General features: G+C 36.0%; 1 protein-coding gene across 1 annotated transcript; it reads left to right on the top strand.

Moving 5' to 3' along the window:
* Nucleotides 1-447: 447 nt before the first annotated feature.
* LOC21400261 (SAC3 family protein A) lies at nucleotides 448-15,004 on the top strand. Its single transcript, XM_024168954.1, has 14 exons — nucleotides 448-731; nucleotides 864-938; nucleotides 1,562-2,470; nucleotides 7,140-7,649; nucleotides 8,722-8,823; nucleotides 9,423-9,520; nucleotides 9,860-10,031; nucleotides 10,574-11,068; nucleotides 11,174-11,314; nucleotides 12,228-12,287; nucleotides 12,803-12,933; nucleotides 13,160-13,293; nucleotides 13,381-13,610; nucleotides 14,320-15,004. Exons 2-14 carry the CDS (start codon nucleotides 876-878, stop codon nucleotides 14,419-14,421), a joined length of 3,147 nt encoding a protein of 1,048 aa, XP_024024722.1. The 5' UTR covers nucleotides 448-731; nucleotides 864-875; the 3' UTR covers nucleotides 14,422-15,004.
* Nucleotides 15,005-15,209: the final 205 nt, after the last annotated feature.

The following is a 15,209-nucleotide window of genomic DNA, read 5'->3' on the forward strand; positions in this document are numbered from 1 at the left end:
ACGGATTATTTATTTTCTTTTTTTAAAAAAAAATACAAACTTTATTTTTAAAATGTGAGTTTAAAGTGATATTTAGTTCATGAATTTAAAATTATAATTTATGATTTTAATTTTTAAAATTTAAATTTTTTATAAAAAAAATACTATAACAAATTAAAAATTATAGTCATAAACTATGTTAAAACTCTCTGAATAAACAGAACATAAATTTTAATTCTACATTCTTGATTAATCCTTTTTATTATTGTAGTTATTTAATTAAAATAATTATTAATTAAGAATAAAAAGTCGAAAAATCTTCGAACCTGCGGTTCAGAGGTCCCACCCTCCCAAGCACGACCCGACCTAGGCCCCCGTTCAACCCTCATCTCTCTCTCTCTCTCTCTCTCTCTCTCACACAGACACTTTCTCTTTCTCTCGCCTTTTTTTTCTCTCTCTGTATCAGAAATTTTATGCGAATCGTTGCATCTGTTCTCGCCCAATCACCAAATCCCCAAAATCATTTGTTTTTCTTCCAAGTTTCTGCTTTCTTTGTTGTTTGTTAATTTGTTACCGTTACTTGTTTCTATTGTCTTTTTTGCTCTGTAATTTCTCTAGTTTTTTTCTGGGTTCTTGTTGATCTCAATTTCTTTTTCTGGGTTTTCGATAAACCCCGTTGCGATCCCGCGAATCGACGCCGAGAAGATTGCTTGCTTATCGTGGAGCTTTTTTATTCTGGTTCTCCTTTGAAGGTGAGGATCGATTGGGTTTGTTGTTGTTGAGACCTAATTAGGGTTTTTGTTTGCTTATAAGTAAATTTATGATCGACTTATTAAATTAATTACTTTTTTTGGATTATTGAATTTTGTTGATATGGGTTCCAGGATGCTAATGCAATGATCATGAATCAAGGAGGTAGTACCGAGACCATGTCGGCAGTGAATTCCAGTTCGCTGGAGGTAGTTTCCCATTTCTTTTGCTTCTTCTTTTTTAAGGTTTTTTTCTTGATAGGAAAAAAAAAATATTGGGTTTTATTGTATGGCTTTCACTTTTTTTTTTCCCTTCTTCATTGTTTTGCCACAATATGAAATTGATTCCCTTGAAATGGCTTGGAAATTTGCTTTTTTGGGGTATGATAATTTAGAAGACGACGGGTTTTAGGACATGAATATGGTAGTAAGTTATACCAACATGTGCAATCGCGCTAAACTAATTGGGAAGTTGAAAAGGCATTTAAATATGTGTTTTTTGAACTTTAAGCACGGTGGCAAGTAATTCTTTTGGTTCATATGCTCGCTGTTTTCTTAGACAAGGAATTCCCACTGCCCAGATTTTTTTTTTGTTTTTTGGAATTTGGGGGTGGGAGGATTTGCCGCTAGGCTGTGCCTGCAACTACGCCCATTGCCCAGTTAAATGGTCTATGTTTCCTGCTTCTGGTCGCTTAGTTCTTAGTTGCTAAGCTTTTATTTCCCTTGCATAATGAAATTTGTATACAGCCTTTATGAAGACATTTACTGGGGTACATACTTTAATAAGTTTTTGAAAATGCTTGTGTTCATTAAAAAAGTTTGTTTTTTTGTAGAACTGGCACGTTGTTAATGCAAGCCAAGGACAAACATCTTCATATCTTCCTTCAACAGCTGGCTCCGAAGCCTTATCATGGACGGCTCCTAAGGTTGATAATCGATTCACGGAGAACGGAATTCCTTCTAACTTAACTTACCATTATGACCACCAGCACGTGCAACCACCTGTGAGTAGTTCGTCAAGTTTGGGAACAGTAAATGCACCACAAGACCATAATGGATATGCATCATACAATCCTTCTGATCCATATGGTTATGGAAGCACAGGATACTCAGGTTACTATAACGGCTACCAGCAGCAATCTAATCCTTCCTACTCGCAACCCGTAGGAGCATATCAAAACACAGGTGCTCCTTATCAGCCTCTTTCCTCTTTTCAGAGTACTGGGTATGCTGGGTCTGCAAATTATTCAAGCACTTATTACAATCCTGGTGATTATCAGACAGCGGGAGGTTACCCAAGCAGCAGTTACAATAATCAGACTACCCCAAGTAGCAGTTACAATAATCAGACGACTTCAAGTAGCAGTTACAATAATCAGACTGCCCAGTGGAATGACGCCAATTATGCAAATTACACTAATTCTCAGCAATATGCACATTACACTTCAAGTGCCACTACTGTTTATAGTTCTGGTGCTGTAACAGCAACCACACCTGCAACTACAACTACCACTCCACTAAACTATCAGCAGCAATATAAGCAATGGACAGATTATTACAATCAGACAGAAGTCACCTGTGCTCCTGGGACGGAGAATGCATCTGTTACCGGAACATCAAATTTTGCATCTTCAGTTCCTAGTGTCCCCTCTGGCTACCCAACTTCGAACAACCTGCCACCACCCCCGTATGCCCCATCTTGGAGGTCCGAGTCCAGTTCGAATGAGTTTCCTTCAGTGCAGGTTTGAATGTTTTGTCCTCGCTACAATAACTAGGTTTTAAATTGTGCAATTAGGTATTAAGGCATTTTGCCTTTGTGAGGCGAAGCATAAGCCTCAAGGCGTTTTGAGGCGTAAGCCTCAAAATAACCATAAAATAATTCAAAAATATGAAAAATCAAACATTTTAAAGTAAAAGTTATAAATCATAGTTAACATCATGAAGAATCATATTAACACTCAACAAAAAATATTTAATCTGAAATAATTATTTTTGATTTTTTTTTTGTCTTCCTCTTATTTTTAGCAGACTAGGAGTTCCTTTTAAGTCTCTCTTGCTCTTGGTCAAGAGCAACGTTACTTTGTTAAGAATTCTCTTGGTTTTTATTATTATTATTTTTTATTTGTATATATATAATCGGGCTACTTTAGGCTGTTACGGGTTTGGGCCTTTAAATTGGGTTCAGCTCCAAACAGTGTAAGAAATGAGGCACCGCCTCAAACTTTTACGCCTCGAGGCTTATCCTCAAGGCCGCCTCAGTAGAGAGAGGCGTACGCCTCTTTCTTATTCAGTGAGGTGTACGCCATAAAGCATTTTGCGAGCGCCGCAGGCGCGCCTCGCATTGCGCAATTTTAAACACTGAACTTGACATGTTTCTTATAGAGTAACGTGAAACTTTTGTTTGTTAACTATCTTTCTTTGTTTCATACCTGGATTTTGTTAGATATTGCAGATCTAAATGCCTTTAGCAGCTTGTTTTACTTATAATTCTGTCTTTGGTGATTTTATACCTAACGAAAAAAGGAGGAACGTGTGATGGAACGCTTTTTGGAATGATTTCATGGCTGAATAAGCTTTCTTTTTTTGGATTAATTACATTAATTCCCCCTGAACTAGGTAACACTTTGCTTCCCAATTTTTAAAAAGTAACACCCGTCCCTCCGGAACTATAAATCATCAACAAAAACGCTCTTGTTTGTTTTTTAACAGAAAAGTGGCTCATATTGCATAATTTGGGGTATTTTGTTAATCCTACATGTTCTTGAAAAAAATAGTACAAATTATAAATTAGAACTTTCTAAGTAATTTTATTTTAATCAATTAATTAGAAGAGTAAAATTAATTTTTTTTTGTTGTTTTATTTTATTTATTATCATATTATCAACAACAACAACAGGCCTTAATCCTAATTTAATTGGGGTCGATTATATGGATTTCACTTTTCCACGCAGTTATGTTCGAAATTAAACTTTCTTAAAGGCGTAGATCTAAAATGTCTTTCCTAACCTTCGGTCCACGTAATTCTTGATCTACCCCTCCCTCTTCTAGTGTTAGGTATAAGAGTGTCCTCCCAAGCACGAACTGGTGGTTCTAACAGTTTACGTTGGACATGCCCGTACCACCTCAAGCGGCCTTCGTGCGCCTTATCTTCTATTGGTGCTACACCTACTTTACTACAAATAACTTCATTCCTTATGCGATCCATTCTCGTATGGCCACTCATTCATCTTAATATGCACATTTCTGCCACACTCATCTTAGATATATGTTGTCTCTTAATGGCCCAACATTCACTACCATATAACATAGCTGGACGGATTAGTCCTATAGAACTTTCCTTTCAACTCAATAGGCATCTTGCCATCATATAAAACTCCCGTAGCATTCTTCCACTTAACCCACCCTGCCTTAATTCTATGTTGAATATCTTTTTCTATATCTCCTTCTTACTGCTCTATAGACCCAAGGTACTTAAACTTCCTAGAAGCCTTAATCTCCAAACCATCTAAAAAAATTTCATCACTGTGATTACTTGAGTTACTAAACATACAATGCATGAATTCAGTTTTCATCATACTTAACTTAAATCCCTTCGTCTTGAGAGTCTGTCTCCACAGTTCTAACTTACGGTTAACTCTTTTCCTATGTTCATCAACTAAAACTATATCGTCCACAAAAAGCATATACACCAAGGAACTCTATTTTGAATTTCTCTTGTTAGCTCATCCACCACGATGGTGAAAAGATAAGAACTAAGAGTAGATCCTTGATGAAGGCCGATCCGAATGGGGAACTCTGCCGTGTAGCCTCCAGCGGTTCTCACACTCGTGACCACCCTATCGTACATGTCCTTAATTACCTTGATATACCTCACATGTACTCTCTTTTCTAGCACCCACCATAAAACTTCCCTCGGCACCCTATCATATGCCTTTCTAAATGTACAAAGACCACATGTAGGTCTTGGCTTCTCTGTACCTTTACATCAGTATTCTAAGAAGAAAAATAGCTTTCGTGGTTGATCTGCCTGGCATGAAACCAAATTGGTTACCTGAGATGGTAGTTGTGGCCCTTAATCTCCTTTCAATAACTCTCTCCCAAAGTTTCATAGTGTGGCTTATTAATTTTATGCTCCTATAATTGTTACAATTCAGCACATCTCCTTTATTCTTGAAGATGGGGATAAGAATACTTTTCCTCTATGCATCAAGCATATGCTTCTCTTTAGTATCTAATTAAAAAGCTTAGTGAGCCACACAATTTCAACATCTCCTAACGCCATCTAAACCTCTATTGGAATATCATTTGGCCCAGATGCCTTCCCTTTTTTCATTTTTCGCAGTGCAGTTTAAACTTCCAGGACTCTGATTCCTCTTGTATACATCACATTAAGTTTTCCTTGTGACCTAAGATCGTCAAACTCTATTGCATGATCGTCATTATAAAGCTTCTCAAAGTAACTCCTTAACCTTTTCCTAATGTCTTTATCTTTTGTCAGAACTTGATCCGTATCATCCTTAACACACTTCACTTGATTTAGGTCCCGACACTTCATTTCTCTTATCCTAGCTAGTTTATATATATCCTTCTCTCATTGTTTAGTCCAAAGTTTCCTATATACCTCATCTAAGTAAGTAGAACGAATCTTACCAACTGCTCGCTTAGCTTCTTTATTCGCTTCTTTGTATTTATTAAAAGTTTCAACATCCTTACACTTTGGTAAATCTCTATATAATTCCCTCTTGGTCCTAATAGCCTTTTGAACTTCCTCACTCTACCATCAGGTTTCTTTCCCTGGGGGCCTTTACCTCTAGATTCTCCTAGTACTTCTTTTGCCACTTTTCTAATGCAGCTGGCCATGGCATCCCACATAGTATTTGCATCACCTATATATGACCAAGTAGCCTCATCTAACAACTTCTCTTTAAAGGTCAATTGCTTTATTCCCTTCAAATGCCACCAACGAGTTCGTGGGAGGTGGTTTATCTTAGTCATTCTATAGCAAAGCTTAATGCTCACATCTAAGATCACTAACCTATGTTGGGTGGCTAGTACTTATTTAGGAATTACTTTACATTTCTTACATAGAGAACGTTCTCCATACCTTATGAGCAAATAATTTATCTGGCTCAAGTTCCTCCCATTTTTAAAAGTGATCAAGTGAAAATTTATTTTCTTAAAAAATGTGTTTGTTATGATAAAATCATGTCCTAATGCAAATTTCAAAATAGATTTTCCTTCTTCGTTTTAAGCACCAAAATCAAAACCACTGTGGATCCTTTCGAAGTTTTCCCTATCCTTACCAACATGGCCATTGAAATCTCTTCCAATGAAAATGCTATCCTCATAGCCTATACGACACACTAAGTCATCTATGTCTTCTCAGAACTTGACTTTAGTTTCCGCATCCAATCCTATTTGTAGAGCGTAAGCACTAATTACATAGATGAACTTATTTCCTAGTACCAATTTGAGCATAATAATTCTATCCCCTATTCGCTTAATCTCAACTACGTCATCCTTCACAGTTTTATCCACTGGAATACCAACTCTATTGCGATTCTTTTCCCAACCCTGTATACTATAACTCGTGTCCTAAATTTTCAATCTCCTTTGCTTTCTCTCCTGTCCACTTCGTTTCCTGTAAGCATAAAATGTTAATTCTTCTTCTTACCATAACATCTATTAACTCCATAGATCTACCAGTTAAAGAACCTACATTCCAACTACCTAAACTAATTTTCCTATCATGGGCTAGCTCTGCCCCTTGCACACGTCCATGAATGTGCAAGGACCCCCTCTTGCATATTTTTCACCATATCCAGGGTCCCGACATGGCACATGGGCTCGCTTTTTCCCCCCGGACACGTCCATGAATGTGCGAAGACCCCCTTGCCTATTTAACACTATACCCGGGACCTGACATAGCGCGTCGTACGTAGGGAACGCCTCAACAGATTCTATGTAAGTGAAATCCATGAGAGTGACTTATTTTTATGTTGACCGTCAACCTACCGCAACCCTCTTCCTTTACCCGGGCTTGGAACCGGCTATACAAATGCATAGGCGGAGTTATTTATTATCATATTATATTAAATTAAAATTTATTTCCAAAAAATATAAATTTATGAATCGTGGGTAGAAGAGTAATTGTGCACCAAATTACTTAGCAATAATCAATATTTGTGTGACATGTGGCGATTCCGTCGGAAACACTAACAGAAGGAGCATTTTTGTTAACAATGGGGGAATGGGTGTTACATTTTGAAGATTGGGGGGGCAAAGTGTTACACGGTTTGTAATTCAGGGAAATTTTTGTAATCAATTCTTCTTTTTCCTTGGTACTAAAAAGAGTAATATGGTTGATTAGTATATTGTTGTCCTCTTTTTGTTGATATGTTTTTTGGTCAGTCTGGTGCTGTAGTTAACGGTGCTAAAGATGGTTACTGGAGACATGGGGCTCCTACTTCTCAAAACTACCATACTACTCCAGTGCAACCTCAGATTCAAACGCCTTTGGATCAAAATTCTTATAATAGCTTTCAGGATCAACAGAACTCCTCAATTCCCCAGGGACCCAATTTGCAGTATCCTGCTACTCATCAGGTACCACCTCCGGTGCCTTCATGTCCTCAGGGACCAAATTTGCATTATCCTGCTACTTATCAGGCTCCCCCAGCGCCCCCAACTTATCAGCCATCTCCACGAAGTGTCCAATCTTTTGAAACACAAAGGGGAAGCAAACTGCAGATTCCTACAAATCCAAGAATTGCTTCAAATTTGACCTTCGGTTTACCAAAAACCGATAAGGACAGCTCTACAACAACTGCTGCAGTAGCTAAACCTGCTTATATCAGTGTATCACTACCAAAACCAAATGAAAAAGTCCCATCCAGTGCTGGTGCAGATTCTTTACTAAAGGTGAGAGTTCTGATATGATTCTTTAGGTGCTGTAGAAAATAATAAAATCCAGTGGATTTTGGACTTTATTACGGCATATATCTTCTGCTCTAATGATGACACTTATATATTATAATCTCCATGATTGTCGCTTGCATTTTCATTCAAAGGCCTCCAAGATGCTGCGAATTTGAGGCTTGTGAAAATGCTTTTTATTATCTGCCTGTCCTTGCTATCCTTGTGCTACTTAGGATCTGTTGTTCGTGGTTTCTAATTTCTGCTATAAGTATGCTTGCTTTTCTTTATTTGGAAATTTTTCTTAATCTGCAAAATAAAAGTACACTGTACATAGAATGGATGGAATGGGGCTATGCAAGCACATAAACAAATTAAGTTGTGACCAGTTGAAGATGATTTACCTAACATTTAGGTTGTTCTTCATCGATATGAATTCTGCCTTTTTGGTATTAATGAAAATGTTTATCTTTCTGCCGTTCTGGTATTAATTGAAGGTTCTCTCTCTAAAATCATCCATTTAATTTATTATCTTTTACTTTGAGTCTTTTTGCCAAATTAATTAATCTTTGTCAAGTCAGCCATTTAATCACCTAAGTGACGGTATCTGTTGTGATATATCTGCTTTGTTGCCTGTTTCTATTTTGTTATCAACTAACATGCACCCAACCTCATTTTTGAGGTTTCCTTTGGATTTGTTATTAGGCTTTTGTATTGATTTGAAATATTATTTGATTATCCCATAGACATTTGACTGGCTGCTCAAATACCTATGTAGATGCTAAAATTTAGCATTTAGGTAGGGAAACTGTGCTTTAGTGCAATGTTATGTTTTAAATGTCAAATTTAGCATATGCTATACTTGGTGCCAAATTTTATCATGCAGTATAGCATATGCTAAAGTTTAGCATTTCTCTGCTTATTGGTTAATGTGTCCACTTTTTCACTTTAAAATTCCAACATTGCCATTTTTTGTCTTTTGAAAATTAGTTCTTCTTTTTATGAATCTTATGAGAAAAAGTAGTTAATGCTCTAATGGTTTCATTAGTGGTTAATGTCTTAGTCGCCTGCATTGCAGCCTGGTATGTTCCCCAAGTCACTACGTGGTTATGTTGAGAGGGCTTTGGCTCGTTGTAAGGATGATACACAAATGGCAGCTTGTCAGGCTGTCATGAAGGAGGTGAGCTTCATAGGTTAGATGCAACATCGCTTAGCTGTTACACAATGCTACTGCTGACTCATGCATGTTTATTACTATGTTAAATTAAAGACTCTCTATTAGACTTATTGCACTTACCATCTTAAATACATCTGATTTGTCATGATAAACCTAAATGGAGTATGATTTTGAAAATTATGGTATAACTTTTATACTCTTGGAACAATAATGACTTTGGGGAAGTATTTTACTAAAAGAATGTTGACTTGGCAAATAAAAGGATAATAATCTTGGAAACTTCAATGGATAATGACTCTTGGAAATAAAGACAATAAAAACAAAACTCTAGTAGAATTCTTGTGTTGGAAAATCCAACTCTTGTATCCTTTTTTTTTTTTGAATGAGGAATTCCAACCTTTTGGGTTGCCTAAACCTGAATAATATTCTCCCTCAGGGAAAAAAAAAACTGAATAATACTCTAGGCAAATAGATATAGCGGATAGGCAAATACATATACCGGATACCATATGCTTATTTATGATATATACTTGTGTACCTAGTTAATATAAACTTATGAATATGCTGCTACTAATATATAAACGCATTTCCCTATCTTTCAGATGATCACCAAGGCTACTGCTGATGGTACACTTTACACCCGTGACTGGGATGTTGAGCCGCTTTTTTCACTGCCAAATGCAGATGTCGTCAAGCAAGAGTACCTCTCTCTCTCTCTCTATACGTACTTTCTCTGGTTTTACTCTTATTTAAATGCAGATGTCGTCAAGCAAGAGTACCCCTCTCTCTCTCTCTCTCTCTACGTACTTTCTCTGGTTTTACTCTTATTGTACTCGAGGATTTGGGAATTGTAACGACTTTTTCTTTTTAGTTTGGTTTCTTAAGACTTGTATTCTTGATTCATGTGTACTTAATGGGCTGGTGTTCGAAATTTTTTGTTGGGTCTAGTTGCATCATTCAGTGGAGTGAGGTTTGTGGTTTAGTTTCAGAATCCAGTGTGCTTTAGACTGATCCACGTGTATATTTCATTTTGCACCAGTGCACAGAGTTTAACACCTATTTCCTCATCAACAAAGTTAAAGAGAAGTCCAAGCCGACGAACCAAAAGTAGGTGGGAGCCTCTTCCGGAGGAGAAACCAGTTGAAAAGCCAGCATCCATCAATCATGGTACTTCCAATTATGCTGGTTGGGTCAATGAAAGAGACAGAAAGGTATGTCTATTATTTACTTTTTTGTTCAGGGCTCTTTTACGAACAAAAAGGCAATGGTGGTGGGGTTATGAGACTTATCAACGTTCACTTTTAAATTACTTGTATTAGAAACAAGGAACCTAGAACCTTTAGGCCCAGTGGGCTCTATACTATATGAGAAGAGGCTAATCATTTATAAGCTGTTTAGGTACTTAATAGAAAGCCCAAAAAAAAAAAAGAAGAAGCTATTTTTTGGGTTTGAGATTGCTTTTGGGGGTGCGTTTAAAATTTTACTTGCATTTTTCATCCGCCTTTCTCCTAATTATTTTGCCTGAAACATGTTTATTTTGAGTTATATGGTCAAGGTTCCTTAAAGCATGAATTCGAAGGATGAATGCATATAAAAAATGTTTGTTGCAGTCTTATTAAATTGTGGATGCTCTAAATTAATTTAAATTTCATTGTGAAATATACCTCGCCATTCATATGCATAATTATTGCAGTTGAGACGTACATTTGTTTTCAGTTCATATATTTGTTTTTTTAAACCAATTTGCACGCAGACATTAATGATGAATAGTGGGAGCAAGGGTGAGAATATGACTGGGACAAGATATTCTTCTCTGGAACAAAAGGGTGCAAACAAGTTCACCCAGAAGCCAGCTAAAAGGCAGTGCCTCATGGATAGTTTTGTTGCTGCTAACAATGGTGACACATCTAGTGATAGTGACAAGGAACAAAGTTTAACAGCATATTATGCAGGTGCAATGGCACTTGAAAATTCACCAGAGGAAAGAAAGAGACGTGAAAGTCGCTCCAAACGTTTTGAAAATGGACAACGACATGGATCAGAAACCAATCACCTTAAATCGAAAAGTGTCGGATCTGGAAACTTATATTCTAGAAGGGCGACTGCCATGGTGCTGAGCAAGAATTTTGAAGATGGTGGCAGCAAGGCTGTGGAGGACATTGATTGGGATGCTCTTACTGTTAAGGGGACATGCCAGGAAATTGAGAAGCGTTATTTACGGCTTACTTCTGCACCTGATCCGGCTACAGTAATCATCATTATCTTGTTTTTGTCATTTTAGCTAAGGCTTTGTTGCATCCAAGAAGGGTTAATTTTTCATGCGTTATACTTATAATCCCTTCTATGCTGACAGGTAAGACCTGAAGAAGTACTAGAAAAAGCGCTTCTCATGGTCCAAAATTCTCAAAAGAATTACCTTTATAAGTGTGATCAGTTGAAGTCTATTCGTCAAGATTTAACCGTACAAAGAATTCGCAATCATCTAACAGTAAAGGTTTATCTCGAAACCTTTTTGCTCTTGTATAATGTCTGTCAGTTTATTTTTAAACCTCTGTATTAATGTAGTTTACAACTGTTGGTGTATTTATGCATCCTTTATATAAAATGTAAATTGCACTGCATCCCAAACTAATTTTGGCAAAATGCATGCTGAGCTCTAAAATCACTTGCTATTGAAGTCCAAGAGCTGATGCTTTTTATCAAATTGATAGTTCGAGACACGAGATTTGCACATGACATGGTTTGAAATGTGACGATCTTTCCCTTTCATGTGCGATTCTCGTGTCTTAAACCATAAATTTGATAATGTTCATTAGCAATTGGACCTCAATTGCTACTGATTTTAAAGCATATGGTGCATTTTGTCAAAAGTAAAAGTCCAGGGTCCATTACATAAAAAATGAATAGTTTGGGGGGCAACAGTGCAATTTACTCCTTATATGAATGTAGTTAATTTTCTGAACACACATGCACTTTTTTAGTTCTTGGAGTTAAAATATTGTTTAGTTAAGCTGAGAATATTATTTTTTAGCATTAGTGCAATCGATTCATATTTAGGATTTAATTGTGATCAATTCATTATTTAGGATTCATTATAGTATCAAAGTCTTTTTTCAGCTGTCATAAGTTGGTCTTGATTTAAGGAAAATGATTTTTATTAAAAGGTTGAAACTTAGGTACATGTATATGCCTGAAGCGCAATTAAATTGTTTAATATGCATTGTATTACTGATGTATAGATTGTTAGTTTGTTTAAAAATGTTGAACGCTTCAAACGACATTTTATTATGATATTGATATGGTTCTGTTTCCATATTAGTTGAGAAAGGTACCGCAACATGAAGTATTGATCTTCATATGCAAATGCAGGACTTTAACATCATGTTTATTTTTCACACATGTTACAGGTATATGAAACTCATGCTCGGTTATCTCTTGAAGTCGGGGATCTACCCGAGTATAATCAGGTTGGTTTTTTGAGCATATTTTGAGATGATGTTTATCTGCTTTTATTGAACTTATTACATATTTCCAAACCAACGTATGCGGTAATACTCCTTTTGAGTTTGTCTGTGTGTAAATATTTATTATGATATTACTGTTGACGTGCTAATAAAGGAGAAATTGCAACGATTTTTTCGGGATAAAAAGTTTTTTTTAAGTACGTATTAACCTTCTCAACTTCATATTTTTATGTTGTCCATAAAATGGTAATGCTTTTTTAATAAAAAAAGAGGAAAAATTGCAAGCATCTTTTTTGATAAGATGTGAAATTTTGTAGACTATATTACTCATTGCCTTCTTTTTAAAATCTCATTTATGTGTTTCTTTCTGGTTCTTGTTTGATTTATCTTTATACATTAGACGTAGAGTTGACTATATCCTTATAAATTAAAAATATAGTAGTTTTTTATGTACATGTGTATGCGATCTATATATTCTGGTAATTAAACGTACAATTAACTATTTTAAACTATTTCAGTGCCAATCTCAGCTGAAATCCCTTTATGCTGAAGGAATTGAGGGGTGCCACATGGAGTTTGCTGCATACAACCTACTTTGTGTAATTATGCATTCTAATAATAACAGAGATCTTGTATCGTCAATGTCGAGGTCAGTTATGGTTAAGAAAGATGAATTTGCCTTTTTAAGTGAATTTTGCAAACTTACCTGTGCTTTCTATCATGGCGAATATGTACTTTACGTTGTGTATACTGTAGAAATTGCATCTAAATGTAATCTTATTTGCTGTGTTCCAACTGATGTTTTTCTTCTCTGTTCACAAACTTCTTTGAATGTCATCTGAAATTTGTTCTGAAATGTGTTCTGGCGAGTTCAGATTATCAAATGAAGCAAAAAAGGATGAAGCTGTTCAGCATGCTCTTGCGGTTCGTGGAGCTGTCACATCGGGAAATTATGTCATGTTTTTTAGACTTTACAAGACTGCTCCTAACTTGAACACCTACCTTATGGGTGAGTATCTTTATTAGCAATTATTTCCATTTGATTTAGAAGTATTGAAGAAACCCAGATTCAATACGTCTTTGCAATTCTTTGCAGACCTTTATGTTGAAAAGATGCGTTTTAAGGCCGTGAGTTGCATGTCTCGGTCATATCGACCTACGCTACCTGTTTCATACGTTGCTCAAGTTCTGGGCTTCACTAGCGTTGCAAATGAGGGAAGTGATGAGAAAGAATCTGATGGTTTAGAGGAATGTATTGAATGGTTGAAGGCACATGGCGCATGTCTTGTTGCAGATAACAATGGAGAGATGCAGCTTGATACGAAGGTATCTTTGACTTCACCTTCTTCGACTTCCACACACACACACACACGCTAGTTTTCTAATGTGCCACGCATGTGTTATTGTATTGGAGATACTTGAAGAGTATTATTTACCGAATAACGAGAAATTCATTTATACAACCATTCTCTTATACAACCATTTAAGGATTTCAGAATTTATTTTAAAAAAGAAATGTGGAAAGGCAGCGTTTAATATGATAGGAATTACACAAAAAACAATTTAGTAAGAACACATTTGAAGAAAATTTAGGTAACCATTGATAAAAAAATAAAATGGGAATACATGGGAAAAATTATTTTCATAGGAGTAAAGTGAGAATAATATATTTTCAAAACACACAAAAAAGTAAAATGTAAAAAAACATTCACCAAAAAAAAAAGAAAAGGAAAGTTTTTAAAAATAAAAATAAAATAAAAAAAAGTAAAAAAGAAAAAAAAGAGGTAAGAGGAGGGGCTGCCATAGAAAAGAGCTTTATCTCTTTTATGTTAGATTAGATTAGACATATCTGTGTATTTGGATAGAGGTCTTGGGCTCTTAATTGGGTAGAGACATCCACCCCTACCCTACATCTATATAACATGTTTAATTGAAATGTCATTAGAATGTACGAAAAGTGTTGGTTTGTCGGTCTCTTGCCTAGTGATTTGGTATTTATTTTCTGCAACTAAAATGGGTATTACTTGATGTGCAGTCAACATCTTCCAGTCTTTACATGCCGGAGCCGGAAGATGCCGTGGCCCATGGAGACGCCAGTCTTGCGGTTAATGATTTTCTAACGCGAACATCATCATAACTAATTTGACTGTATCCAATTGTATTTGAGATGTTTGACAGGAATATGATGGAAAATAATGCTTGCCCTCCTTAATCTGGCATGCAACAAAGGAAAGAGCAGATCGTTTTTGAGAACGATTGCGCATTCGGACAAAGCTAGGATCTGTGGAAGCTGCCTGTAACAACTAGATAGAGAGATAGTCAAAGATGTAGGAATTGCAATATGCTTGCCCCCACAAAATGGGGATTCAGGAGGAATTTTTTAGCAATGTAGTATTCCATAGATGTGTATTTTTTTTTCCCCCATAAAAACATTAATTCATTCTTTTCTGCTTCCGGACAGAATGGTAAATATACTGGAGGAAGGTGAAAAAAAGAATTATTGATCTTTTTGTATCTTAAGATAAGATTAATCAATGCTTAAAAAGTTTTGAGCTTGTAGTTCAAGACAACACGACGCCTTAGCATCTGTAGTGTTTGGACGTAATTTATAATATTACAGTGACTTTGCGGGGTTTGCCTTTGTGAGGGTTGTTTGGTTAGACTGTAATTTCCGAAGCTTTTAGGTCAACCAATTTAAGCATGAATTTTTCTCGTCCTTTTGTTTTCTCTGACTTCATCATTTTTTTTTTTTTTTTTTTTTTTTTCTTCTGGATTCTGAATTTACGAGTGAACAGACATATCGCTTGAATTATAATTTATTCTTTTGAAAATCAATCTGCAATGTCCCTTGAATATTGAGTAGAACTGATGGGGCATGTTTTATGATGTAATAGCATTGCACAAAATCTTGGTGGGATTTTTTTT

This window comes from Morus notabilis, unplaced genomic scaffold (genome assembly GCF_000414095.1).
Source record: "Morus notabilis unplaced genomic scaffold, ASM41409v2 Scaffold365, whole genome shotgun sequence".
Taxonomy (NCBI): domain Eukaryota; kingdom Viridiplantae; phylum Streptophyta; class Magnoliopsida; order Rosales; family Moraceae; genus Morus; species Morus notabilis.

Bases quoted from the DNA above. Each gene is read 5' to 3' on its own strand.
- LOC21400261 (XM_024168954.1), top strand. From the start codon at position 876: ATGATCATGAATCAAGGAGGTAGTACCGAGACCATGTCGGCAGTGAAT. The intron at 8,824-9,422 runs GTGAGCTTCATA...CCTATCTTTCAG, and splicing joins GTCAGGCTGTCATGAAGGAG to ATGATCACCAAGGCTACTGC. The intron at 13,611-14,319 runs GTATCTTTGACT...CTTGATGTGCAG, and splicing joins AGATGCAGCTTGATACGAAG to TCAACATCTTCCAGTCTTTA.